The following is a 27,743-nucleotide window of genomic DNA, read 5'->3' as shown; positions in this document are numbered from 1 at the left end:
GATGAATGTACGTGTACAGGATATTTAGGGGTAGAGTCGAGTAGAAACTAGGTAAACAAGAAAACTTAGTTCCTCTGATTAACCATACTAATCAGTTACGGTGTGTCGGTTGCTAAAAGGCTAAAAGATTTATTATGTTACTTACACTAATTGATGGCTGTTGTGCAGATTTGATTCTGTAACTTGGACACAAATTGTGCTGTGTTATACTTCGTATGATCACCACCAAACAACACTCTTGAAATCAGGTTCCCTTACAGAACACTCGACGCGACACCCTTTCTTACACTTTTAGCGTGTGTGCTAGCTGTGTTAAGACTCTAGCTTGAAGATGTATTTTTCATGGCTTGTTTGTAATCACGCCCGATTTAGCATTATTATCTCGAGTTGTTTCTTTAGGGAAATAATTGTGATTTGCTGTAGCCTGACTTCGAAAGCAATGAATGCGCATGATGTTTGGAAAACGTTGGCTTATGTATTTGAGTTTGGCTCCATTGAGCACATGGTGGGATTAATGCTGAACACTTGAAAGAGTAGTGGAGTGGTCCTCTCGTGTATCACTTCTGGTTCCAGTCTCAACCCATGCACTTATACATACATGGATGACATTAAGACACCAAAATTCTCGCAATTGGTGAGACTGGAACACATGGTAGATCGAGCCTCGGGGTGAAGGAGGCCAACGTTCCTTCTAAAAAAATATGGATTAATTTTTCATGTGCAACCCTTTTTTGTATTTTAAATTTTGCCCGACTCTTCTCAACATTGGAGTTGCTGTGGGAAATGTGGACGCTTCCGAAATAATGTAGCAGACGTAAAAGATTTTATGTGATACATTATCGGACCTACTTCAGCGATTAGTTTCAATTGGGATTTTAGTTTTTCCACTCAGCCAAAACTTCCAATCCAATGTACACCATTGTTTGCTATGATACTATTCAAATGCCTCGCTCAAACTCAAAGATCGACATCGTTGGTACTTTCAAAAGTTCATTTTGATTTCTCTTTTGCATCCATCGGTCGAGTTTTCAAATATGGGCTATGGCTATGAAAAGTTTGCCGATCGTTGGGCAACTCTTTCTTTACTGAATTTGATTGGCTAGTCGTAATCTGATAGGTATCATGATGTGAAACACGGAGATACTATGTTACATCGGGTGAGTTTCGTCCGATGAAACATCTATTCTGTGAGTTTTATTCTCAATAAATAATGGACGATACACCGGTTGAAGGTGTGAATCACATGCTTGTGAGACATAAGCATATTATTTTATTTTTTTTTGTAATTTTAATACACAAGCAACCACACTTATAGGCTTAGCCGGCAACCACACTATGAGACCGTCTCGCAACTCGATTTTGTGAAACAGATCTACTACCACACCCTACTCATGTAAAAGTATATTTTTTTAATGTAAAAAGAATAGATTTTCACTCCAGACACAAATCAGGTCGACTTGTCTAACGAAAATAGATTTGTAAGAACGTTTTACATTAAATCTACTAAAAATAATATATTTTCATCGGTCGGGTTGGATATGAGATCTATTCCACTGGGAGAGCTGTCTCACAAAATTGATTTGTGAGACAGTTTTGACGTAACTATCATAATTTAAAATTTAATAAATTTATTTATTCGATCGGAAGCATTTAAAACCGAAATCAAAACCGTGGAGAGAAGTAAAGAAACGTTGGTTTGGAAATTAAAGCTCTTTTACAATATTTTAGTTACATGATTATACCATTTGTTATAACTTTTGACAAGACGCAATAGAGTAAATTCTATGCACACTCATGTATATATTTATTTCAAATTAGGTAAAACGATGATAAATGTTAAATTGAAATGGTTAATCTCAGATTCAATGGAAACATTCACTGACTTGAAATAATAAATGTAAATATGCACACATATAACATGTGTTTCATAGTAAAAATACTATTTAAATAAAAAAATTAAAATTTAATTAATAAAATTGTCTGCAGGTTCAATTTATAAACTTTGATTGCGGAATAAAACCGTCCAATTATTTTTTTAACAAAGAAAAATCATGGTTTTTGATACAAACGATGCGATGGGGACGAAAAAAGATAATTACCCCTAAATAAATGGGCAAAAACTTGTGTGAAACGGTCTCACGGGTCGTATTTGTGAGATGAATCTCTTATTTGAGTCATCTATGAAAAAATATTACTTTTTATTTTGAATATGGATAGGATTGATTCGTCTCACAGATTAAGATCCGTGAAACGGTCAAACGAGACCCACTCAAATAAATGAGGTGCAAATGGACCCATATGCATGTTCAGTAGGGAGGCGTTAATAACAGAGATTGCTACCCTACATGCCTCATTCCAATAAATATTCACCTGCTTGCTTGTGAACTTTAAATTTTTTAAATTATATAATATTTTAAACGTCACGTTTCTATTGTATTTCTCACAAAAATAATTACTGTCTCCGATAATTTAATTAAAAAAAATCTCCCAATTCTAGATCACTTTCGATGCCGATGGTGTTAATTTTTATGTTATGATACTCACGGGAAATTTAGGGTCCGATCCACGCAAGCGTCACTAATTCAGACGTGGGCTTTGAAACTACCCTGAGCCTGGAATCACAAATAAGATCGTTAGGAGGGGGCCAGGAGGGTGTCCTGGCGTAGCCCCTCCGACGCTCAAGTCAGTGACTGAGGATATATGGGGGGAGCAGCTAAGGGTGCTGCTGAAAACAATATACTGAATGAATAATTATACGCTCAAACCTGGTATTTATAGGAGAATACATGGGCTTGACATGGGCCCTTCACCTGTGGGCTACCTTTGGGCCTTAGATATGGGCCGAGGGTTTGGGCCAGATCTTGATGGTCTCATCCATGGGGTATCACCAGTCTCCCCCTCCCGAGTCGAACTGAATTGTAGGTTCAAAGTTCGATTAATTGTGTTGTCCTTGGTTTATCGGCGATGAGGACGGACCGTGCCAGATAATTTTGTTTGTCGTTAACGAACGGTGTTCACCGCTATTACGGGGATCGACTTCGAGAGCTTCATATCGAGTCGTAATCTTCTCCTGGATGGGAGGAAATCAAATCAGAATCCTGCCTTGAAAAGAAAGATTCGGGCTCCCCCTATAAATATAGACTCCTTCCCCATCTCATTCTCACTTCTCCCTCTGAATTACCCCTACGATACATTCTATAATCCTCCTTCGTTTACACCTCATCCCTCCCACAACCGACCACCACCTCGCCGAGCGTCGCCTACGCCCTACCCCCCGCGCACGCTCGCCCCTGCACTAACGCTCGCCGCTCGCCCGTTCGCCCCTGCCACTCACGCTCGCCCTTTTGCCAGCACCTCGCCCAGCACGCAGCCACCTCCCTCACTGCACAAGCTCGCCCGTGCCAGCGCGCCCCGCAGCCTAGCGCCACGCTCGCCCCAGCCGCGCGCTCGCCCAGTGCCACAGCCACGCTCGCCCTGCCCTAGCCGAGCGCCCTGCCCCACGCGCAGCTCGCCCCTCGCGCGCTCGCCCAGTGCCGCAGCCACGCTCGCCGCTCGCCCACGCTCGCCCTGCCCTAGCCGAGCGCCCTGCCCCACGCGCAGCTCGCCCCTCGCGCGCTCGCCCAGTGCCGCAGCTACGCTCGCCGCTCGCCCTGCTTGCACGCTCGCCCGAGCCCGCCTGCACGCTCGCCCGAGCTCGCCCCTCCCTGCTTGCACGCTCGCCCGAGCGCCCCTGCACGCTCGTCCAGACGCCAGCGCCTCGCCTGCACGCTCACCCGAGCGCCCCGCTTGCACACTCGCCCGATTGCCTCGCACGAGCGTGCACCGTACTTGCTCACCTCCGGCTCATCCTTGCGACTTTTCGAGTATTCTGTCACGCCTCTCCCGGGTCAGTTCTCCCCTTTACCTGTTTAATTATCCTTAGCACCTATGTCTTCTTCAGATTCCGATTCCGAGTCTAGTTCTTCGAGTGGTTCTGAGAGGTTTAGCGAGTCTAGCGAGTCCAGCAGGTTTAGCAAGTCCAGCGAGTCTAGCCAGGGTAAGATTTCCCTAGCCGATCCTGATTTTACCATTGATCCTCCTGAGGAGGAAGTCACCACTCATAGTCGTCCGGGTAAGGAAGTTCGTCACGTGACCCAACAGATGAACATATCTAACGCAGACAACTTGTGGTATGGTCATCTGTCATCCCACATCCCTTCCGGTAGCGAACCAAAACTTAGAACTTTATGGCACATTCCTTCCTCCCACCAGATTATCATTCCTAGCCCAGAGGACCGGCCCTATCTAGCCCCTAAGGGTTATTATACCTTCTTTCAGCATCACTTTGATGCAGGTCTCCGTTTCCCTTTGTGCGATTTCTTCCAAGAATTAAGCAAGTACTACAAGGTGCATTTAGGTTTACTCACGCCCAATGCTTTCCGTTTAATAAGTTGCTTCGCCGTGTTATTCAGGGCCTTAGATCTCCCTTTAAATTGCACCACCTTCTCTTACTTCTTAGTTCTGTCCAGATCAAAAGATGGACCTTTTTATGTAACCTCCCGGTCTAGCCACAAACTTTTCGATGGGGCTCCCAGTCATGTGAAGGACTGGAAAAAATACTTTTTCTTCGTACAGCCACCCGAGGAATTGACTTGCTCTACCGATTGGTGCCCTTCTTTCACTAAACCAAAATTTTCCAAGATTTATAAGAAAGATACAGAGTATCTGAAGATAATGAGGGTACTAGGAGATCGATGCTTTAACATTCCCAAACTTCTATCTGAAGATCTTCTGTGTCACGCCGGGATAAGTCCCGCGGAAATTAAGCTAAAGGAGAATGCTGGTAGATACTCTCATTTTTTCATACTTCTTGTTTTTTATTTTGTTTATTATGTTACTTGATAAAATTCTTATTCGGTTCCTTGTCTCTGCTTGCAGGTATTAGAGTCATGAACGCTCTATTTCTCCGTGAGCTTTCCAAGAAGAAGGCCGAGGGTTCCTCATCAGCACCCCAGAAGTCACTTATTCCGGCAGTCACGATGGGCACAAAGGGAGACTGTTCTGCTACTGAGAAAAAGAAAACAGATTCTTGCTCTACTACTGCGAAGAGGCCTGCTAGCTCCCCTACTGCCGCGAAGAAGAAGAAGACAGGCTCCTCCTCCTCTGCCCCAAAGCGAGCCTCCTCTCCCCCTCCCCGTGCCAAGTCTCCTCGTCCGTCTGGCAAGCAAAATGCATCCACTGATCCTAGCCCGCCAGTCCCGCATTCTGGTAAGCGCAAGATTTCTGAGATCTCAGTCGTGTCGGTCTCTTCTCCAGAAGGGTCAGGGTCGGATGAGGAGCTTCCCCCTGCATCAGGGGTACATCCTCTATACACACCAGATACAGCCATTGTGGGGCGGGGTCCTACTCAGCTGGCTCAAAAGATAATGTATCAGCTTCCTTCCGAAGCGGATGCGGCGTTCATTAATTCACTGGGGTGGTCTGACCTTACTCGTCGGACATGCAGCAGCATCACTGAGGTATATTTCTCTTTATACTCTCTAGATTAATGTCCAATACATGTATGATTTCCTTGTCATCTTTTCACTCTTGTCTATTTACCCAGGGCATGATGTACATAGGGGAGTTGGTGGAGCGTGCCAACACCACTCGATCTACTGCCTGCCAAGACTTGCGCGAGGGCATGGCTCTTCGTGAACAGCTTCAAGCTACTATTGATGAGATGAAAGCGTCACATGCTAAGGAGCTTTCGGAGTGCCAAGCTCGAGGTGACGAGTTTCTGAAGGAAAAACAAGAGCTTCTGAAAGAGAAACACGAGCTCCAGCGACTGACAGAAGACCAAGCTAAAGACATCCAGAAGTTAAAGACAGATTTAAAAGATTCACAAGCTGAGCTCGAAGATGCCAAGGTGCGACACGCTGCAGAAGTTTCCTCCTTCAAAGAGGAATTTCTCAAATCCGAAGAATTTGTCGAGATCTGTGGCCCGAAAGCTTTTCACTACCTGGGGGTGGGCTTCGAGGGTGCAGTCGGCCTTTTCCATGCTCAGGGCTATCCTCCGCCAGGCGCCCCTACTGACTTTATCGACTTCGAGAGCTTCATATCGAGTCTCCCCCCCGATTCCTAGATTGAGATCCTTTATTTATGTTATTTTCTGCATTGTTTTATTTTCCATAGGATTATGCGACTTTTGGGACGTTTACATTTGGCTATTTCCTTTTGCGCACTTTTGACATGTATGAACTCGCTTTATGCAACATTGAGTATTTTGCATTCGTATTTATGGTTTCTTCCGAGTTTATATACGATATTATTAACCCGCTAGGGCAAATAAAATCTCCACCCTCTAACTCATCTGCTAAGTGACATCCCAACAGGAAAATAAAATTTTAACGTCACCACACTCTAACTCCTCTGCTAGGTGACACCTGAGCAGGAAAATAAAATCAACACACTCTAACTCCTCCGCCAGGTGACACCTTAGCAGGAAAATAAAAACCAACACCCTCACCCTCTAACTTCTCTACTAGGCGAAGCCTTAGTAGGAAAATAAAAATCCACACCCTCACCCTTTAACTCCTCTGCTAGGTGACACCTTAGCAGGAAAATAAAATTTTAACGTCACCACACTCTAACTCCTCTGCTAGGTGACACCTGAGCAGGAAAATAAAATTTTAACGTCACCACACTCTAACTCCTCTGCTAGGTGACACCTGAGCAGGAAAATAAAATCAACACACTCTAACTCCTCCGCCAGGTGACACCTTAGCAGGAAAATAAAAACCAACACCCTCACCCTCTAACTCCTCTACTAGGCGATGCCTTAGGAGGAAAATAAAAATCCACACCCTCACTCTCTAACTCCTCTACTAGGCGATGCCTTAGTAGGAAAATAAAATTTTAACGTCACCACACTCTAACTCCTCTGCTAGGTGACACCTGAGCAGGAAAATAAAATTTTAACGTCACCACACTCTAACTCCTCTGCTAGGTGACACCTGAGCAGGAAAATAAAATCAACACACTCTAACTCCTCCGCCAGGTGACACCTTAGCAGGAAAATAAAAACCAACACCCTCACCCTCTAACTCCTCTACTAGGCGATGCCTTAGGAGGAAAATAAAAATCCACACCCTCACTCTCTAACTCCTCTGCTAGGTGACACCTTAGCAGGAAAATAAAAATCCACACCCTCACCCTCTAACTCCTCTACTAGGCGATGCCTTAGTAGGAAAATAAAAATCCACACCCTCACCCTCTAACTCCTCTGCTAGGTGACACCTGAGCAGGAAAATAAAAATCAACACCCTCACCCTCTAACTCCTCTACTAGGCGATGCCTTAGTAGGAAAATAAAAATTATTCACGCTGCTCCTCTACTAGGCGATGCCTTAGTAGGAAAATAGAATTATTTTATCACTCTCATAATATAACAACCTTCATGAACTAAAGGGAAGAACTTGATTTTATTGAATCCCAATAGATTACATAGGAAAATTTAGGAAATAAAATACATCAATGACAGAATCAAGAATAATATTTTCTGAGGTGATAAGCATTCCAAGGCCTCTTCAAAGCTTTGCCTTGCGTATTCTCTAAGTAATAGGCTCCAGAGCTCAGTCTCTCGACCACCTTGAAGGGACCCTCCCACTTTGGGTCCAGTTTTCCCCTCTTTTCTTCTTGCACCTTCCTTAGGACCAAGTCACCCACTTGAAAGTTTCTCTGCACGACTCTCCGATTATAAGACTGTGCAATGCGGTTCTTATAAGCTTCCAGTTGAATGCTGGCAGATTCTCTCTTTCCCTCCAACAGATCAAGGTCAGTAGCGCGTCTCGCACCATTGTCCTCGTCATAAAACATCACCCTTGCCGATTCCAACCCGATCTCAGCCGGGAGCACTGCTTCAGTACCATAAACCAAACCGAAAGGAGTTTCTTTGGTTCCTTCTCTCGGAGTGGTTCGGTATGCCCATAAGACACTTGGTAGCTCATCCACCCAATTGCCTTTAGCTTTGCCCAGTCGAACTTTCAGACCCTGTACCAGCGTCCGATTAGTCACCTCCACCTGGCCATTACTCTGCGGGTAAGCTACAGAGGTAAAGACTTGTTGGATCTTCATCTCCTTACACCAAGCTTCGATTTTGGCCCCTTGGAACTGTCTCCCATTATCGGATATCAGCCTCCTAGGTACCCCGTACCTGCATACTATACTCTTCCACAAGAATTTCAGGACGTCGTTCTCAGTGATTCTAGCCAAAGGCTCTGCTTCCACCCACTTTGAAAAATAATCAACTGCTACCAGTAGGAATTTTTTCTGAGCCGGAGCTATAGGAAATGGTCCCACGATATCCATTCCCCACTGGTCAAAGGGACAGGCGGCCGTGACAGCCTTCATCATCGCGGCCGGTCGGTGACTCAACCGCGCATGACGTTGACAACTATCACAAGACATTACCAACTCTTGAGCATCATGCAGCACTGAGGGCCAAGAATAACCGGCGAGGAGCACCTTCCTTGCCAATGCATAAGCTCCCAAATGATTTCCACAACACCCCTCGTGAACTTCTCGAAGCACATAATCAGCCTCTTGGTAACTCAAACACCGAAGAAGCGGTCCTGCAAAAGACGTTCTAAACAACACGTCCCCCACCATTACATAGCGTGCACATTTTGTCTTCAACTTACGAGCCTCTCTGGGGTCAGCAGGAAGTTTTCCCTCTTTCAGGTAATCAATTATGCCAGTCCTCCAATCCTCTTCTTCTTGCTCAACTGCAGGTGAACTCGTGTGAGGTGCGAATTCGATTTGAAATACCACATCTCTATTCTTCCAACTTCCCATTGTTCCAGCCATTTTGGCTAGAGCGTCCGCCTTTTCATTTTCTTTCCTGGGGATCTGTTCAAATGTAATCTCCGTGAATTTCTCTCTAACTCTGTCTACTTCTCGAGCATACTCAATAAGTTTCTCATCTTTCACATCATACATCCCCTTCATCTGTTGTGCTACCAACTGCGAGTCAGAAAAAATAAGTACTCGGGTAGCTCCCACATTTCTGGCTGCTCGAAGTCCGGCCAGCACAGCCTCATACTCTGCCTCATTATTGGAGGCTCGAAAGTCCAACCTTACAGCCAACTTCACTTCCTCCCCAGCTGGTGAAATTAGTACTACTCCCACTCCACTTCCATCCTTCGACGATGAACCATCCACATACACCTTCCAAGGGTCTTCATTCTCTTGATGAACAGTCTCAGCCAGAAAATCGGCTAAGGCCTGTGCTTTAATAGCTGTTCTCGGCTCATACTGAATGTCATATTCTCCCAATTCCGTAGTCCACTTAACCAAGCGGCCGGATATATCAGAATGAGTGAGGATTCTACCCAATGGACTGTTGGTGAGCACCACAATCGGATGAGATAAGAAGTAAGGCCTCAAGCGTCGGGCTGTCATTACCAAAGCCAAAGCCAATTTTTCCAACCCGGAGTATCGGATCTCTGCCCCTTTGAGTGCATGCGAAACATAGTACACCGGCTGCTGAACTGATCCATCCAGCTTAACAAGGACTGAACTCACAGCCCCTTCAGTGGCAGATAAATATACCCATAAAGGCTCACCCGTTGCCGGTTTGGCTAGGACGGGAAGCCCGGCCAGGTACTCCTTCAATTCTGTGAAAGCCTTCTCACAATCCGGCCCCCATTCAAATTTTTTTGCTTTTCGCAAGGTCCGGAAGAAAGGTAAGCTCCTGTGGGCGGACCTCGAGATAAAACGTGCCAGCGCAGCAATCCTCCCTGTCAACTGCTGAACATCTTTGGGCCCCCGAGGGGAGACCATACCCTGGATGGCTTGAACTTTCTCGGGGTTAGCCTCAATCCCCCTCTCTGTCACCATATAGCCCAGAAACTTCCCACTCTTCACCCCAAATATACACTTTTGAGGGTTCAGCTTCAGCCCATAGGACCTGAGGGTGGAAAATGTCTCCACTAAGTCAGGTATGAGCAGGGTCGAATCCTTAGACTTTACCATGATGTCATCCACATACACTTCCACATTCCTCCCCACCTGCTTAGAAAAGACTTTATCCATCAACCGCTGATACGTGGCTCCGGCATTTTTGAGTCCGAAGGGCATGACCACGTAACAGAAAGTTCCTTCCGAGGTGATGAAACTTACTTTATCTTGATCCTCCACTGCCAAGGGGATTTGATGGTACCCCTGATAAGCGTCCAGCATGCACAAATACTGATGTCCAGCTGTGGAGTCCACCAACTGATCTATCCGCGGCAAAGGATAACAATCTTTAGGACATGCCTTGTTGAGATCTCTGAAGTCCACACACATCCTCCATTTTCCTGAACTTTTCGGAACAAGAACGACATTCGAGAGCCAAGTAGGAAATTGTACCTCTCGAATGTGCCCGGCACTGAGCAACTCTCCCACCTCCTTTTTTATAACTATATCTTTCTCGGGCCCGAAGTGTCTTTTCTTCTGTTTCACGGGACGGGAATTCGGTAAGATGTTTAACCGATGTTCTGCTACCTCTGGACTCGTCCCTGTGAGCTCTTGGGCAGACCAAGCGAACCTGTTGAGATTAGCTTGTAAACAAGTAATAAGTTTTTCCCTTACCTCTGGGTCAAGGTCAGGGGCTATTCTTAGAGTTTTCTGGTCAGGCCCCAATGTCACGATCTCCGGCTTCTCATCCATCACCTCATGAACCTCCCTCTTTACCACGGGCAACCCGCTTCGTCCCCTTCTAATCATATTGACCTCCACACGTGCCCTCTTCCCCTCTTCTTTCACTATCCCCTCATAACATCGACGAGCGACTTTCTGGTCCCCACATAAGACTCCCACCTCCCTCCCGACTAGGAAACTTCAACTTCTGATGATAGGTGGACGCTACAGCTCTGAAATCCTTGAGGGCTGGTCGCCCCAGAATTCCATTGTAAGCGGATGGGGTGTCCACCACAGTAAAGGTTGTCATCTTCGTTACCCGCCGAGGCTCATGTCCCAAAGATAGAGGAAGGACAATTTGACCGAGCGGCGGGATGGCATGTCCTGCAAATCCATATAGAGGAGTGGAGATCGGCTCGAACTCAAATCCCTCCACCTTCATCTGATCCATGGTGCTCTTGAACAGGATATTAACAGAGCTTCCATTATCAATAAAAATTCGTGCCACATCGTAATTGGCAACGGTGGCTGTCACCACCAAGGCATCGTTATGGGGAGCCACAACGCCTCGGAGGTCATCCGGTCCAAAACTGATGACAGGATCCTGGGGTAAGTTCGCACTCCTCGATATTTCAAAATTCTCCAACCTCCTCCCATGGGCCTTCCGCGCTCGCCCGGAATCCCCATCAGTAGCACCCCCCGAGATCATATGAATCATCCCTCTTGTGGGGTGGTTATCTCCATCTGCTCTCCTCCTCGCTTCGACAGGTTCCCGAGGAGCATCCTGACCCCGCCCTTCTCTTCTCGGCTCTTCGATCCTCTGATGTATCCATGGAGGGCCTCGACCCCGCCTAGAAGATGGGCGAGATCTCAGTTCACTCCTGGACGAGGATCCTTCTTGTCTACCCTGCGACGGAGGTCGAGCATTGCTCTCAACCCTCTGCGACTTCTCCCCCCTCTCCCCTGACTCCCTCACTTCCATCACCTTATCCCGACTCCTATTCAGAGGAACATGTGATGAGAATTGTCCTCTACCTTTGGTTCTGTCCTCATCTCTTTCCCCTGCACCCCTCTTCTTTCCACCTCTCTCGGCTCCCTCCACCCTACTTCCTCCGGGCCGGTTTTCCATCCTCCTGTATCGTTGAGCATCCTCCAAGTTTACGTATTTCTCCGCCCGAGCTAACAAGTCATCATAGCTCGACGGAGGCTTCTTGACCAGCGATTTGAAGAATTCTCCCCCCCTCAGCCCTTGGGTAAAGGCGCTTATCATGATGTCCGGGGTAGCCGCTGGTATTTCTAGTGCTGCAGTGTTGAAGCGCTGGACAAAGTCCCGCAATGTTTCAGCCTCTTGTTGTTTCATCACAAATAGACTCAAATAGTTCTTTTGATGCCTCTTGCTGCTGGCAAATCGGTGCAAGAAGGCTGCAGAGAAATCCTCGAACGACTGTATGGAGTTGGGCTGCAGGGTATTAAACCATTGCTGGGCTGACCTCACCAACGTGCCCAGAAACACCCTGCACCTGACTCCGTCCGAATATTGGTGCAACAGAGCCGCATTCTCAAATCTCCCCAAGTGTTCCTCAGGGTCTGTATGTCCGTCATACTCTCCAACGTTTGATTGTCGGAAATTCGGAGGGAGCCCTTCCTCCAAGATGGCTAGTGAAAAAGGGCTTCCTCTCTTGGGTACCGGCGCCCTGCTTCCCACCTGCTCCCTCAATCTCTGTATCTCCTTCCACATCTCCCCCATCTCACTAATTTCTCCACTCTGAGGTGGTTGCGTCTCTTCAACCCTGCTCTGGTGGACTTCAACATTTTCCTCACGCTCCTGACGATGGGCCCGTTCCCCAGCACTCATAGACTCTTGGTTCCTCCTCATGGCCTCATCTACTGTACGGACGATGAATTGGCCCAACTGTTCCAAGGTCAAGTTTCCCACGTTCTCATTAGGACGGGTTTGCTCAACCCTCGTCTCGTGACGGGGCTGCTCAGTTCTTGTCTCTTGACGAGGTTGTTCCTGCCTCGCCTCAACATGAGACGGTTCGGGTCCCCTCTGAGGACGCGATGACGCTGAGTTAACTCTTCTGCTTCCTCTCCTGCCTACCATCTCTACGTCTCAACTCAGATTGTTCCCACAGACGGCGCCAAGTGATACTCACGGGAAATTTAGGGTCCGATCCACGCAAGCGTCACTAATTCAGACGTGGGCTTTGAAACTACCCTGAGCCTGGAATCACAAATAAGATCGTTAGGAGGGGGCCAGGAGGGTGTCCTGGCGTAGCCCCTCCGACGCTCAAGTCAGTGACTGAGGATATATGGGGGGAGCAGCTAAGGGTGCTGCTGAAAACAATATACTGAATGAATAATTATACGCTCAAACCTGGTATTTATAGGAGAATACATGGGCTTGACATGGGCCCTTCACCTGTGGGCTACCTTTGGGCCTTAGATATGGGCCGAGGGTTTGGGCCAGATCTTGATGGTCTCATCCATGGGGTATCACCATGTTACCTGATAATCCTTTTTTTTTCGGGACCTAATTATAATAATTTTCCTTGTCAAGGTGTGTAACATACTTTGAGAAAGCCGATGATGTTGTTTCTGTTTCTTTATCTGACCTGGTCAGAAAGATGAATGAATAATATTGTACGTAGATTCCAAATGTTGTCCTAAATACACCTATAAATTGCAATTATTAAGTATTTTAAAATTCAAATTTCCCCTAATTCTTCAGTGTGGTACCTAGGGATGTAAACGAACCAAACCGTTTGTGAGCTATTCGAAGTTCGATTCGATAAAAGCTCGTTTGAGCTCGTTTAATGAGGCTAGTGAAGATAAACAAACCAAACTCAAGCTTTACATGATTCGGCTCGTTAGCTCGTGAACATGTTCGTTAGCAAGTTCATGAGTAATCTTTTAGAGGAAAAAATAATGGTTTTGATATTTGATTTATTATTATTTATGAAATATATAGAAAAATCTATTAAATTTATTATTATAATAAAGTTACAAATTTTAATAAGAATAATATATTTTTCTTTAAATATATAATTTACTTTTTAATTAATTTAATAAAAATGTAAATGTATAATTTATATTTATTAAGTTTTTTATGCTCGATAAAAGCTTGAATAAGCTCGTGAGCCATCTCTATATTCGTTAAATAAAACTCGAGCTCGGCTCGATTATAAACGAACCAAGCTCAAACATTCAAGAGTTCGGCTCGGCTCGACTCGATTACATCTCTAGTGGTACCAAAAGAAATCAGTTGGAAACTCAAAATAACACACCAAACACAGTAATTAATGACTAAAAACATTAATTAGTAGCTTAATTAATTTCTAATCTTTCTCATGCATGTTCGTTGTAGTTTCTGAATGCCCCTATTGACCTCGGATCCAACTCCACCAATATGCATTTGCACCAGATCCCTCTGTTGTTTCGCTTTCAATAATCCAAATTTTACAGTTCGTATCCAAATCCTCATTTGTTTCTATTTTTCTTTAAATCCTTGTTCAACATGAATCAGAACAAGACCCTTCTTATTTCCTCCGAATTCTTGCACATTATCTGTAAAGAGATTTGAGATTGATTTTTCGTTGGTAGTTTCTCAACGACCCATTAATGTACAGCTCAGTCAAGACCGGACTGCGGTCTCATTACATCACTTTGCTGCTGATAGTGTTGGCCGCCACTCTCACCATCCGGGCAGTGCTCCACTTTAATGGCGGTGCCCTTCAGCTGAAATATGAAATCTCACCAGCTAGAATCCCTCAAAAACCAGTCTTTAACGAAACCCTTTGGAAATATGCTGCTATTGAAAGTGGGGAGGCTCGTGTGAAACAAGAGGTTGAGGATTTGTTGGATGGGAGTTTCGGAAACCGTGGCCAAATGACGTCTTTTCTGTCTTTTGGTAGGTACCGTATTGATTTGAGGCATAAATCGTTTAGAGGGACTCCATCGGAGCTCCATTCTCCGGAGTTTAATCGTCTGTGGTTAACTTTTAGGAAGTATTTGAGTGGTTGGTGGAGGAATAGAAGGCTTCATTTGGATACAATATTGTTGGATTTTGTTAATTATGCTAAGGTTGCTGTTGAGGAGTATAGTGGAACAAAGGGTTCGAGAAAGAGATACAAGAGTTGTGCTGTGGTGGGAAATAGTGGGATTTTGTTGAGAAGTGATCATGGTAAGCTGATCGATAGTCACGAGATTGTTATTCGGCTAAACAACGCGAGAACTGTGGGTTATGAGCGTAACGTTGGGGTGAAAACGAGTGTATCTTTCATCAATAGTAACATATTACATTCATGTGCTAGCAGGGCAGATTGTTTTTGCCATCCTTACGGCGAGAGAGTGCCTATAGTTATGTATATTTGTCAACCGGTTCACTTTTTCGATTTCTCGGTGTGCAATGCTTCGCATAAGGCGCCTTTGGTTGTTACTGATCCAAGATTTGATATGTTGTGTGCTAGGATTGTGAAGTATTACTCGTTGAAACGGTTCTTGGAGACAACCGGGAAGGATTGTGGTGAATGGGGGGCCGCTCACGATGCACTCGAATTCCACTACTCTTCGGGTATGCAAGCGATCATGCTTGCTGTGGGAACTTGTGAGAAGGTTAGTATTTTTGGGTTTGGGAAATCTAATTCAGCTAGACATCATTACCATACGAATCAGAAGGCCGAGCTTTCGCTACACGATTACGATGCAGAATATGATTTTTACGAGGATTTAATGAAAAGACCAGAGGCTGTTCCTTTCATGTCCGATAAATTCAAGTTTCCTTCTGTTGAAATGTATCACTAAAATTTTTTAGGCTTCAATCGTGCAACATATATTGTTTCATTGTAACTAAAGAAGTTCATGAAAATGAAAGAAATTAAATATATTTTACAAGCCTGAAGCCGCCCTTTTCGCTTGTTTCGATGTTCTTGAATTGTCAATATTAATCTTTACGAAGATCAAATCGATGAAATCATGTATTTGGTGTTTTAATATCGTATCCTCAAACTAACAAACTTTGATAGTGAGGATGTTACGTTATTTAACGGTTTCGTGCACACATTGCGTACTTAACGATATATAGTTTTTGGCATGTAATAAGTATGGACTCAAGTAGAGGAGTGTATGGACAAAATTTTGTTTATTTTAATAAGGGATGAGTTTTCCGTAAGATCTTTTGCAATTAGTTAGTGTAATGGCGATAATCAGGCATGCAGAATAATTATTGAAGTAAAATGATTTATTGTAGTTATGTGCACTAATTTATCTTGTTTTAAAGTACAATATTTCATAACTTTGCAGTGAAATTGGTCATATGGTTTTTTTGTTGACTTGTTGTACCGAAAGATCAAAGGTGTCTCGCTGCTTCTTTATTACAAGACGAGATATGTTTTTAACTCAAAAGCTTGAAACTATATATACATAATTTTTAGATTATTTCGGTACGTTCTTCCTGGAGAGTTGAGACGCTCTATTCTTGAAAATCAATTTTGATACGAAGTTGATAAATAACGAGGTGGCACTAAATTAAATAAATATTATACGACGAAGTCAAATAATAAAATGATTTGATTAAAAAGAAATAAAAAAAAAAACTAAATGCGTCAAAATATAAAATATTTTGCAGAAAAAGGGAAGGTAGAAAGTTGTTCCTTCAAACAAATATTTAGGATGCAAGGAAGTGCAAATGAAAAATGAAAGCCTAATTATGATCAGGCCAGCTCTTTCCTACGAAAGGATCCAATCTTATTTAAGCCCAACTGGGTTTAGGTTACAATCTTAAAATTGTTGGGTAATTTAGCCTGACAGAACTAGAACTTATTATGCAAAGGCATGTTTAGATTATTAATCAGAAGTCTGAAAAGCAGTGATATATGCGACGAATAATATCCAGAATTCGAGTCACTCATTATATTATTGTATTTATTAGCTTTAATATAACAGTCGGATCATAAAATAATCACCATTTATACTCACTCATTAAAATTCTCGTCCTTAAAATCGCATCCTCCAAGAGCATGAAGGAGCTGAAAACATAAGGCAAAAACTTGTGTGAGACGGTCTCACGGGTATTATTTGTGAGACGGATCTCTTATTTGGGTCACACCTGAAAAAGTATCACTTTTTATGCTAAGAGTATTACTTTTTATTGTGAATATGGGTAGGGTTGACCCGTCTCACAGATTATAATCCGTGAGACGGTCTCACATGAGACTCACTCAAACCAGAAAGGTGGCATCATATATAATGATTCTATACATATTAGCCACTTTCACTTGTAAAACAGGAAATAAGTTTAGGCTAGCTAGCTATATATCTGCTCCATCCCAGTTTTATGAATAAAGCATGCATGCAAAAGTTGAGAATGTCCCTGTTTAAAAAAAAGATTCACACCAGGAGATATTTGAGAACATTTGATTGAAGTTATACATTTAGGTCTTGTGTTGAGTCCTGTCGATCCAAGAAAAGACAGATCAACGGAGGAGGGTGTACGTTTAGGTCTTTAATTTGTTTAATCCCTAAATACTTGTCGATAAACGGAGGAGGGTGTCTTGTACTTGGTCACTTCTCTGTCAAACACGACACCTACGGTTGGAACTGTTGTGATTCTATCTTCCCAAGTGTTAGGTGCGTACGTACGTAGAAAGGACACTGTGCATGCATGTTTTGTTTCGAATTCGGCAGTTGTAGTTTGAGTCATTTTATGTTCGCTTTGAACAAGGTTGGATAAGATTCCAATCATTGAATGTAGCAGTACTAGTGCGATTTGAGAAGGAATCATTCTGAATAGTACTAGTCACTCGAGAAAAGATCAAAAAATTTATTTCTTTTTTTAAATATATGTGCATGTTTAATTATGTTTTTTTTTTAATTTTGTTACTAATAAATTTACAGACCGAGTCCACTAATTTACCCTAACATGGTTGGTCACAGGGAAGTTAAATCAATTATTTATCCTATAGTCTAGATATTCTTGAAACTTTCAAATTAGTTCCACCATTGGTTTGTCCTAGAGCCCCATACAAGCTAGTTTGAAAAAATAACACACACTAGTCTTTGCCTCTGGATAGGCTCAAAAAGTACGGCAGCCTCTATAATATGGTTTTTATAAACAGTTTAATTACCATTTCTTTAAAACTATGATGAAAGAAAATTTGTATATGATTGTTGTTATATATGTTTTTTTTTGATATCTTTGTTTTATGTTTTTTTTTTGAAATTTTTTTTTTTCTTGATGTGACATTGATTTTTAGTTCTTTTCCAATATGATGCCGAAGCGGTGTTAATGTGGTGCTTTCATAGCTCCGATGTGTATTGCAATGTCACATCAACACTCTCATTAAAAAAAGACTTTAATTGCCGGATTTTGAAAATTAAAAGATTAGGACTGGAATGTGAAAACATAGAGAAAAAAAATTTATTTTCTCTAATTAATATGAATACAAAAGTTAACCAAGAGAAAACAATCATGTTCAATCCCCTTTGGTATAATCTCATACTCGACAAAAATAATTGATGCAAGAATGCTCAGGACTTGAGGTTAAGCAAGATAAACTGATACTTGTGTTATGGTCAGGGACGAAACCAGAAAATTCGATCATGGGGATTGAAATTTAAAAAAAAAATTAGAAAATATAAAAGTTGATGACAACTACTATTATGTTTCTGAACAAAAAACCTAATTATAAAAATAATATTTAGTACAATACAAATAACTTTAGTTTTGAAATAAATTGCCTAGACAAAGGAGTTGTTATAAGATATAGTATCAAAGTTGTCGATGTTTTTATCCACGACATGTTTTATAACAATATTTATGCTTGAGTAAAAATAATAATTTTTAATAATTTCAATCCAATTGAGAATATAAAAACTAGAGTACAAAATGTATATATAAAATCATAAATTATTCATTTATTTATTATGCTTAACTATCTTAAATTGTGTTCGAATTTTTATAATTTCAAACTCGTGAACGTTTTCAATATATATCTGTAATTAATGAGAGAATATATTTGGAGATATTAAAAAACAAAATGTTAGCACCTTACAAAGCTTAAAGACATGAATTTAAAGATAGCATCAATGAGAGAGTATATTTGGAAAAAAAAGGACGATAAATATAGGATAATTGCGTAAATTTGTTTAAGATTTATATTCTGTTTTTATCGTTTTGTTTTATTTTATTTATTTATCTTATTTGTAAAATTATATAAAAATGAAAGAATTTTTATTGAGGGATAACATAATTATTTAAATAAAAATGTTTCAAAAAAATTATTAAATAAAAAATATTTGTTAAATATTTCGGTGGATGAACCTAAAAATATGGCCAAATATATAAATATTTTAGATAAAATAAGATTTACAAAATAATTTGGGGATGAGTGTGTTGCCATAAAGTAATCAAAACCTGATATTTGATTTATCATCTAGTTTTAAAAAATTAAATTAAGTTGCCCTACTTCAGTTAACAATAATTTTTGATAAAATATCAAATATATATACCGTACAGATATATATATATATATATTATATATATATATATATATATATATATATATATATATATATATATATATATATATATATATATATATATATATAAATCGCAAAATCTCCTCGAGACTACGCCGTGTACGTACTTAATAAAGATTCGGTTTCAGTCTTTTCAAAGCAACGAACCCTTACAAAAATGTATACATCAGTCTGGTCCGAATCCTTTAGCTAAACAACCACACTAATTGGCGAATCAATAGTCCTCTTCTCACAGCAAACTTAACGTTAAAAAAGCCTTCGATCCGCTGTCATAATTGAAAAATGCATGCAATTCAAACAGAAACCTTAGGGTACTGATCATAGCAACATTTTCTGTGTACTTTTTATCCTTTGGTTACACAAGTAATCTTGTAGATAAGTACACAAACAGACAATTAAAATTACCTAAAATACTCTACTATCTGCTGTCACATTCAACGGCACTCTAAGATAATCCTAACAATAAAAGGTAATTAATAAGTGGGATTTTTTGTACGAAAAAATATTCGATTAAAATGGCAGGCATTGCTTAAAGTAGTTAAAGATGTCATACTATACATAGAAGCATAGATCTATATGTGTGTATACTTGATTACTAACTTTTTCTATAAAAAAATCGTGATTTCAAAGTAGTTAGATGCCTTATACCAGTCATAGAAAATTTTTAGTTTAATTTTTTTTGTCTTTTTGGTTTTCATTATTACGCGACTCAAATTTTTTAAACCGTAGAGAGCAGTCCAAACATCACGTTTCGATTGATTTCCTTTGGAGATTATTATTGTACCGAAAACATCAATCAGATTGAACTAGTGCTGTTTTCTAAGGATAATCTTCATTCTGCCAATTATTTCCAGGTCAACTTTCTTCTGTGAAGTATATCAAGTGTAGTTTAAAATGTTTATCTTTTCTTCACCTACAGCCTAAATTTAATCTTAGTTTTAAATGAACATGATTTCTTGGATTACATAAATTTAGGTTCCACGTATTTGAAATTTTGACTTAAATGTGGTTGTGTCGAGTCATTTATATTTAAAACCAATAGCTCCAAATGCATGGTGACTACAGTATTTTAAAACCAAGTGATCATATTATATATATAGCATATATATAATAGGATATAAAATTAGTACTAATGAAACATTCATTTAAAAAGTTTTAGTCTCTGATTGAAAAATCATGCAGAAACACGTGGTTTCAGATTTCATTCATGTTTTTTGATCTCCTAATTGAGTAGCACATCACGTTGCTAGCTTGATTTACTTCTTCTTTTCCCATCATCTTTTGTTTGGATGAATGGTGAATTCCCTTTTGATTGATTAAACTCATAATAAACTATTATCATCGATAAAATTACTAGTTTTTAGTTAAAAAAAGAGTTTCGTTTTTTTAATCTATCATCTATCTTTTTCTTGTAAATTAAATTTAAAAAATAAAACATGTACAATCCAATTATATTATATATTATAAAAACTTTACAAACATATATCACCATAATATTAATAATTATTGGCTCATGGAGATCGAAGAATTATTTTATTTTCCCCATTAAACTTATGCAAATCAAAATCACTTAGTACAAGACAATCAGCCATTGATTCTTGAAACTCATTTTGCAATAAATGATATTCCAGTGAAAACCTAGGAAGCCGCTAACGTTTTCTTGCAGCAGTTTCCCGCTGGCAATTGAAGAAGACAGCGGCAACAGGAAGACCCAATTCATTCTCCTCTGCAAACCTCCTCGTATTGAATCCGTCCCTACATATCGGCGGTTTCATCACCGATTGTCTCTTCTTCTGCTTGAACAACAGGAATATGAACCTGTGGATTCCGATGTTCGGCCTCGGCATTTCGTAGCTTACTGCTTCTTTCCCTGTTTTTTAGTATTTTATTATTCTCTTGATCATTATTGATTTTATTTTGCTAATTAATAAATATTAAGATTAATCAAATGGGTTTTCGCATACCAAACGAGGAATCCGTGGTTCCTGGGATGTCTGTAACTATCCTGTGAATTTTGTCAAATCAAGTTATATCTGTCAGTGTGGTACGTACTGTCAAGATAAACATGTGCCAACATATAATGTGGTATGAATAATTGGCGACGTTGTAAGCTGTTCGTTGATCTGGATGTGTGTGAAAATATGCCTTTGTACTCCAAATTATTTAGATAGGATCACAAATTGATCTATATCTAATTTTAATCTTCCTTCGTGGCAGAATGCTGATGTGATTCTACACATGTTAGTATTATTTCCGTGTCATATCGAAAAAAGAGTTTAAATTATTAACAAACAAAGATAACACATTGAAACTGAAATCTGACAATACTGAATGAAAAGAATCATCAATACTCAAATATATATGGCCAAAAATACAATTTTCCCGCATTATATTTTGTTCAAGTACTCCCTTCATGACTAAAGAAAATTAGGCTTTATTGGAATATATATGTTGTAATTACAGTTAACCCCTTAAACATTATATTTTTTCAGAGTTAGAATTGCATATTACATCTTTCATATTGATTTTTTGGTTCGATGAGATTAATAATATTCGTATGAAGATAAAAAGAGCATCGTTGATTTGGATAAATAGGCTTCTTTTGAACCGAAGAAGTGATGAATAATTATTATTTTCATAGTATATTAGCTTATCGTGGAAGATAAACTCAACCTAGTATTTTATTTTGTATGTTTAAATTAAGTTGATATGTCAAAAAATGATATGCGCGGACAAGTGCTCTTTTAGAATCTGTTTGTTGAATATGGAACAAAAAAATTAAGGTAGTGTCTGGAATAACTTATTTTATGTGTTTTAATTCAAACTTCTAACCAATGAAATGTTTAGAAATTGTAGAGAAGAATTTAAAATAATATATCGCAAACGTACACTAACTAATTAAGATGAAATGCAATGAATATATAACAGAACTTCAGAGTCAATACCCAATTTCTAACAATAATTGGACTACTAAATATCAAAATACTTGATGAATTCATGACCGACTAGATCTTGATGTAAGCGTGATATCGATCGGAATCCGAAAAGTCAAAAATTAAATCTTTGATGTTCCATCCATATACTTTTGCATACTGATAACCCTAACAAAATCAGGTTATGCTCATCGATAACCTGAATAAAAATATATTTTTGATTCATAATATCAGCTGGGATGAACAGTGCATAGTTAACTTCATGGCCGTAGAGTCATATATACCACAGTTTACGGCGGATCGAAAAAAGAATTACTACAACTTGAATATTTAATTTTTTACGTGTCCCCAACCTAATAAGTACTACAGATTTTATTTCATTTTTTTAAGGTGGGGAAACATTATATTTTCAGACATTATCCATTTATGATATCATTAAGCATACCAGTGTAAATGTTCTCTGAGATATGGATCACTTGGTCCTGGAACATCAGGATCCGTCATGATCTGAAACAAAAATAAACCATTAAGAATTTAACAAGTAAGCTTGACAAGATTCACTGAAATTATAATTATAAATATCAAAAAGGGAAAAAAACCCAATATTTACCAGGGTGAAGAATGATCTCATGTCGCCTTCATGAACTTCAACCCTAGGTTTAGAAGTAACTGTGGAAGGGAAGTGCTCATACCCGTTGTACACATGCTTGTTCGAGTTGTACGTCACCGACATCTTCACACGGGGGTAGAAATCATCGACAACATCTCCGATCACTCTACCGATTACCAGAGGATCTGATGACATTTTTGCCATAAAATATGTATTTCAAGAGAAAATTTCTTTCTTGAGATGATTTTTGCTTTGCGGAGAATGGAATAGCAAGCCCCATGTATTTATAGTGGCAACAAGGAAGAACCCTACTAATTGAGCAACTTTTAGATAATTTCAAAGCCAGTGGAAAACATTAAAGTATATTAGTTTCCATGTATATACAATGGGCTTAGTGATTGTCCGACATGTAACCAGAGAACAAGGGTTATGTTCTTTAAGATAGTAAACTCTTGAAAGTAAAAGTAAAATTTATATGTAAATAAAGGATGATTTGACATTGGAGGAGCTAGATTCTTGCTTTATCTGCCTTTCTTACTTAGAATTTTAAAAGGGAAATCAAAGGCAAATGGGAATTTGCAGAAAAGGTTTATGATCTTTAGTATTTAAGGTAAAAAAGGATTATTCTCCAATAATGGGTTTTCTTTCCTTTTCTTTTCCTTTTTTTAAGGCAATTAATTAATGGGTTTTGTGAACCTTTAGTTCCAAGACTACATTTGCGTTGCTGCATATATTAATTATAATATATATAATGGTGGGAGGTGATCATTTCAAGAATTAAAAGTAATAAATTGTAATTTGAGCTTGAATTAATGAATAGATTATGGATTCCAAATTTCGTAACTTGTATGAATAGACAAAATTCATTATTGTATTTTAATTGATCGATTTGATTTTGCAAATATTTGATGTATGCAGTATTTCAAGTTGCATAACGTGCTAATCAAGAAGTGAATTTGAATTTTTTTTTAATAATTTTTTAAAATGAGGAATGCTGCAATCTCAGAATAACTTACTAAGGAATCTTGAAAGATGAATTGACAAGACCAATTATAATATTTATATGTGTAATACTATATAACTGATTAACACATTGTATCCTTCCTTCTATGATAAAATCGTGATATCGTAAAGAATGTAAAAATGACTAATTTATTTAGTGTTATCCGTTAGATTAACCTTTCAAAAATACATCGACGGTGAAACTATGGCTGGTTCATTATTATGATCTATTTATATATGGAAACAATAGGGATTTCAATTTGGAAAACATATCCAGAGGTGTATAATTTTTTAACACTAATATTATCTGAATATGAGAAAATATGATTTATATTTTCTACATTTTGTAAGGTTCACGCATAAATGGAATAATAAAAACGTCCTATCATTGACAGAGTGAACTTACGTGACCAAAACCCAAAATTGAATACTTACTCAACTAAAATACAAAGTAAACAAACTTAGACCATTTCTCTTCATATTTACTTTTTTGTTACTACCATTGAAATCAGCTTTGGTACAACGTCTTATGTCTGGCACTTTTCTGCCCAGATGGCCCGATCGACAATACATTGTGCCCTTTTAAATGAAATACTTTTTTTAAATGAAATACTTAGGGACCAAATTTAAAATTATGTGTCACTAATTATTAATTTTTTTTACAACCAAATTAAAAATCTATGACGATACTTTAGTACAAAATTACCGTCCACTAATGTTCATAAATAGTAAAAATATTATAAAAATTAGTGAACCGATGTATATAGTAAACCCGGTTTATGGAAAAAGTAACATATAATATAATAGGTTTATGTACAACTACTCAACATGTATTTCGTTTTACGAAAGTAGTTAATGAAAAGTTTGATCACATTTACTTTCCCAATTTCTTCCTTGTAATGCTTGGTTTTCATATTTAATTTTTTCGCATCAAAGCACATATAGAGAACAAAACGAGAGCTCGGGGTCTAGTAGTACTAGTCCCAATATCCTCGATGTTTTTAAAAATGCTGCATTTTCCATAAAAAAAAAAGTACATAGATTTTCTATTTGAAAAACGTCCTTGAGTCATATTTTAGAATATTTGATGAGCATGGTACCTATCATTTGTCATTTTCAGGAGAAAGTATTGTTACGTCCTGAAACCGAGACGCATTACCGTCGCAAAACAACAAGTCATGTAATATATAAAATAGCCACAAACCAGTCTATTACATAATCAGAATTGTTTTTACGGTGCATAGCACAATTTCGAAAGTGATAACGTAAAGAAAAATAAAACTAAAATCGATGCTTGATATTTCATGTCTCGAACTTGATCACAAATCCCAAAACATGTGTTGTTCACCTTTTTCCACTTGAACTTCGTCCTTATTTAGGGAGAGAAGTAAGGGGGTGAATGTTTGGAGAAACACTCAGTATGAGGGGGGCCAATTGTATACAAGAATACGAAATATACATACAATTTGAGTTCAAAGGTGACATGTTGCAACATGACTCAATAAACGAGACAAATAGAATTCGTAACAACATATCAAAACATATCGTAATTAGAGTATCAACTTATATAGAACACTGTTATTTATCTCATTATATACTGATCATTTCCTAATTGTTACTTCTCTAAGGGGGCGAGGCCGTTTATGAATGCTTATTATGCCAAATTTTTCTCAATTGTAGGTGAATATATTCTAACATGTAGTGTATTTGCTGTTGATTATGTCGAGTACCTTATGAAAAGTTAGATAGATGTGCTTAGTGACACCATTTTTGTTAAAATTATGTTATTTGACTTTGATTTTTCCACGATCTTCTCGATATGGTACCAAGTATAGGACGAGTCTAAAAACTAAGGAATCGTATAACCATGTATCCCTCAGCATAGGACAATGTTTAAAATTTGAGGAGATTATCTGAAAATTTTCAACCTGCTAACTTTCCCTGTACTTTTACTTATGTGTCTTTCGATCACACTTAAGATACAAGTTTGCACAATGGCGACAAGCTAAATTCTCGAGAAGTGCTTGTAGGAATTAAGCGCAAAATTCAGACATTGGACTTCGATAAACATCTGATCAAAACCTTCTGTGTCTGGGTTTGAGGTTCCAAGCTTATGTTACCTAGTTTAACACACAAGCGGCCATGGTTATTAAAAGACTACAAGGTATGCGTCTTGGCTCAAGATGAAGTGAGACCAAGCCGTTGCTCCTAATGACATGCCAAGACTCAGCCCTTTACTGAGGAACAAGCTTCGTGCACCTTAGATGATCCACGATTGTGTATTTTAATTGAAATTTAATGTGATAATCATACGTGTTTGCTTGTATTTTAAAAGAATATTTTCTCTGTTCTTGTTCAAGGGCGTTCTAATTATATATTACATTCAATTTTGACATAATTTTCTTTGTTCTTTTAAATTTTTATTAGTGTTACTCAATGTGCTTCACTTTGAGCCTTAAGCAAGGGCTATGGCCTATGGAGCACATTTACGCCTTTAATAACAGTGAGAAAACTACACGAGTAATTTTCGGCTATGCATGGGAGATTGTTGAGCTTATTCCTTGAGCTAAGCATGGTTTTGCAGCTGTAAAATAGTTCTGCATTAGCTGTTAACAGTTTCTGATTTTGATTTCAATATGAAAAACGGCCTCCTTCTCCAATGTCTCTATTTTGTTGATTTATCGTGCACATCTTGTTATTATAACTTGTTTTACCTCTTGTTCATATATGTTTTCCAGTATGATTGCCTTAATAGTTGCAGTAGTGGGGTGTTTTCTGGGAACTATGCTTATCTTTCACTAAGAGCCCCCCTCCAAAATATGCGGCTCACCTTCCGTGACATCACCAAGGATCAAACTTAGTGATGGGAGACATTGGCGTATAAGGAGAGGGGTGTTTCAAAAGAAGAAGCCAAGTACAAGATTGTCATTACTCGTGGCTTTTATGACTCTAAAGACTTCCGTTTAGCTGTATCCGAGGTTGGAGAATTCTCTCTCAAGTTTCAATATGAATTGATTAACAGGACAACTTTTGAAATATTTTCTGAGAATGTTTTTATTTGTATAAAAGACTGTTTTTATTATTTTCATAGGCACTCTTCAGAATATCTTTACTTTCTTGAGCCATCCTTTCTTGAGAGTATAAGTTAGTCATTTTCTGTTATTTAGCATGATTTTTTCTTGACATTATCCCCTGAACTCAATCCATTTCCCTTTGTTTCACCACTGGACCTCCTGAGTTTAAGAAATCCCTGTGGATCCTGTATCAACTATTTTTTACTCGTTGACATTATTATTTTCTCTTCAAAATGGAATTCATTTGGTACATATCTACAAGTGTTGGTGAAAGAGTTAGAAAAGGAAGTATTTCATTTGTGTGACACTTAAGTTGAAATCATCTATCCTTGTGATCTATATTTTCCCAATAATATTTTTAAGGGAGTTGATATTTACGCTCCATTTCTTGTTATCTGGACTCCATTGGTGATAAATTTAGCACATATTTTACAGATGAATTGGAGTGTAGATAACACAAAACTATTTTTAATGCTAACTCATCTAAAATGTTAAGCTGGTAGAGACGAGGTATGTTAAAGTTTAATGCCTCTGAAAATGGCTGCATACCACATTATTCTTACTTAATATTTTGAAAGTTGAGCTGTTACCAGTTTAACTTTACACACCATCAAGAAATTTTGTTGTTTCCTCATTTCCAGGAACTCGTAAAAGAGCTCCGAATTTATATCCTGTCATTTGATCTGCGGGTTATGGAGCATGGTTCGCTGTCGCGGTCGGCGGTCGCGGAGATCGGAACGGATGCTACCATTCCAGTTACAATGAAATTTCACGGAACGGTCGCGGAACGGGTATTTAAAAAAAATATTATAAATATATAATATTTATGAAAATTCAACGACGGTTTTGTGAAAATTGGCGACGGTTTTGTGAAAATGGGCGACGGTTTTATGAGAATCCGTCGCTAAATTTAGCGACAGTTTTGATTCAACCGTCGCCGATTTTA

General features: G+C 39.2%; 4 protein-coding genes across 4 annotated transcripts; 2 read left to right on the top strand and 2 right to left on the bottom strand.

Annotated features, from left to right (window-relative positions):
- The first annotated feature begins 3,791 nt into the window (after positions 1 to 3,791).
- Positions 3,792 to 6,427, top strand: LOC140803807 (uncharacterized). Its single transcript, XM_073159679.1, has 3 exons — positions 3,792 to 4,822; positions 4,918 to 5,498; positions 5,585 to 6,427. Exons 1-3 carry the CDS (start codon positions 3,928 to 3,930, stop codon positions 6,101 to 6,103), a joined length of 1,995 nt encoding a protein of 664 aa, XP_073015780.1. The 5' UTR covers positions 3,792 to 3,927; the 3' UTR covers positions 6,104 to 6,427.
- Positions 6,428 to 10,773: 4,346 nt separating this feature from the next.
- LOC140803661 (uncharacterized) lies at positions 10,774 to 12,744 on the bottom strand. The gene has a single exon (XM_073159562.1). The coding sequence runs from the start codon at positions 12,742 to 12,744 to the stop codon at positions 10,774 to 10,776; it is 1,971 nt and encodes a 656-aa protein (XP_073015663.1).
- Positions 12,745 to 14,088: 1,344 nt separating this feature from the next.
- Positions 14,089 to 15,482, top strand: LOC140803613 (beta-1,6-galactosyltransferase GALT29A-like). Its single transcript, XM_073159515.1, has one exon. The coding sequence runs from the start codon at positions 14,262 to 14,264 to the stop codon at positions 15,441 to 15,443; it is 1,182 nt and encodes a 393-aa protein (XP_073015616.1). The 5' UTR covers positions 14,089 to 14,261; the 3' UTR covers positions 15,444 to 15,482.
- Positions 15,483 to 20,694: 5,212 nt separating this feature from the next.
- On the bottom strand, positions 20,695 to 23,076 carry LOC140803552 (protein CENTRORADIALIS-like). The gene is made up of 4 exons (XM_073159463.1): positions 22,722 to 23,076; positions 22,557 to 22,618; positions 21,143 to 21,183; positions 20,695 to 21,048 (listed from the first exon to the last, which is right to left on the bottom strand). The coding sequence occupies exons 1-4, from the start codon at positions 22,923 to 22,925 to the stop codon at positions 20,828 to 20,830; spliced, it is 528 nt and encodes a 175-aa protein (XP_073015564.1). The 5' UTR covers positions 22,926 to 23,076; the 3' UTR covers positions 20,695 to 20,827.
- Positions 23,077 to 27,743: the final 4,667 nt, after the last annotated feature.

Source organism: Primulina eburnea, chromosome 10, assembly GCF_022965805.1.
Source record: "Primulina eburnea isolate SZY01 chromosome 10, ASM2296580v1, whole genome shotgun sequence".
Lineage (NCBI taxonomy): Eukaryota > Viridiplantae > Streptophyta > Magnoliopsida > Lamiales > Gesneriaceae > Primulina > Primulina eburnea.
Note: the sequence above shows the minus strand (reverse complement) of the source record. Positions and strands in the feature narration are given on the sequence as shown.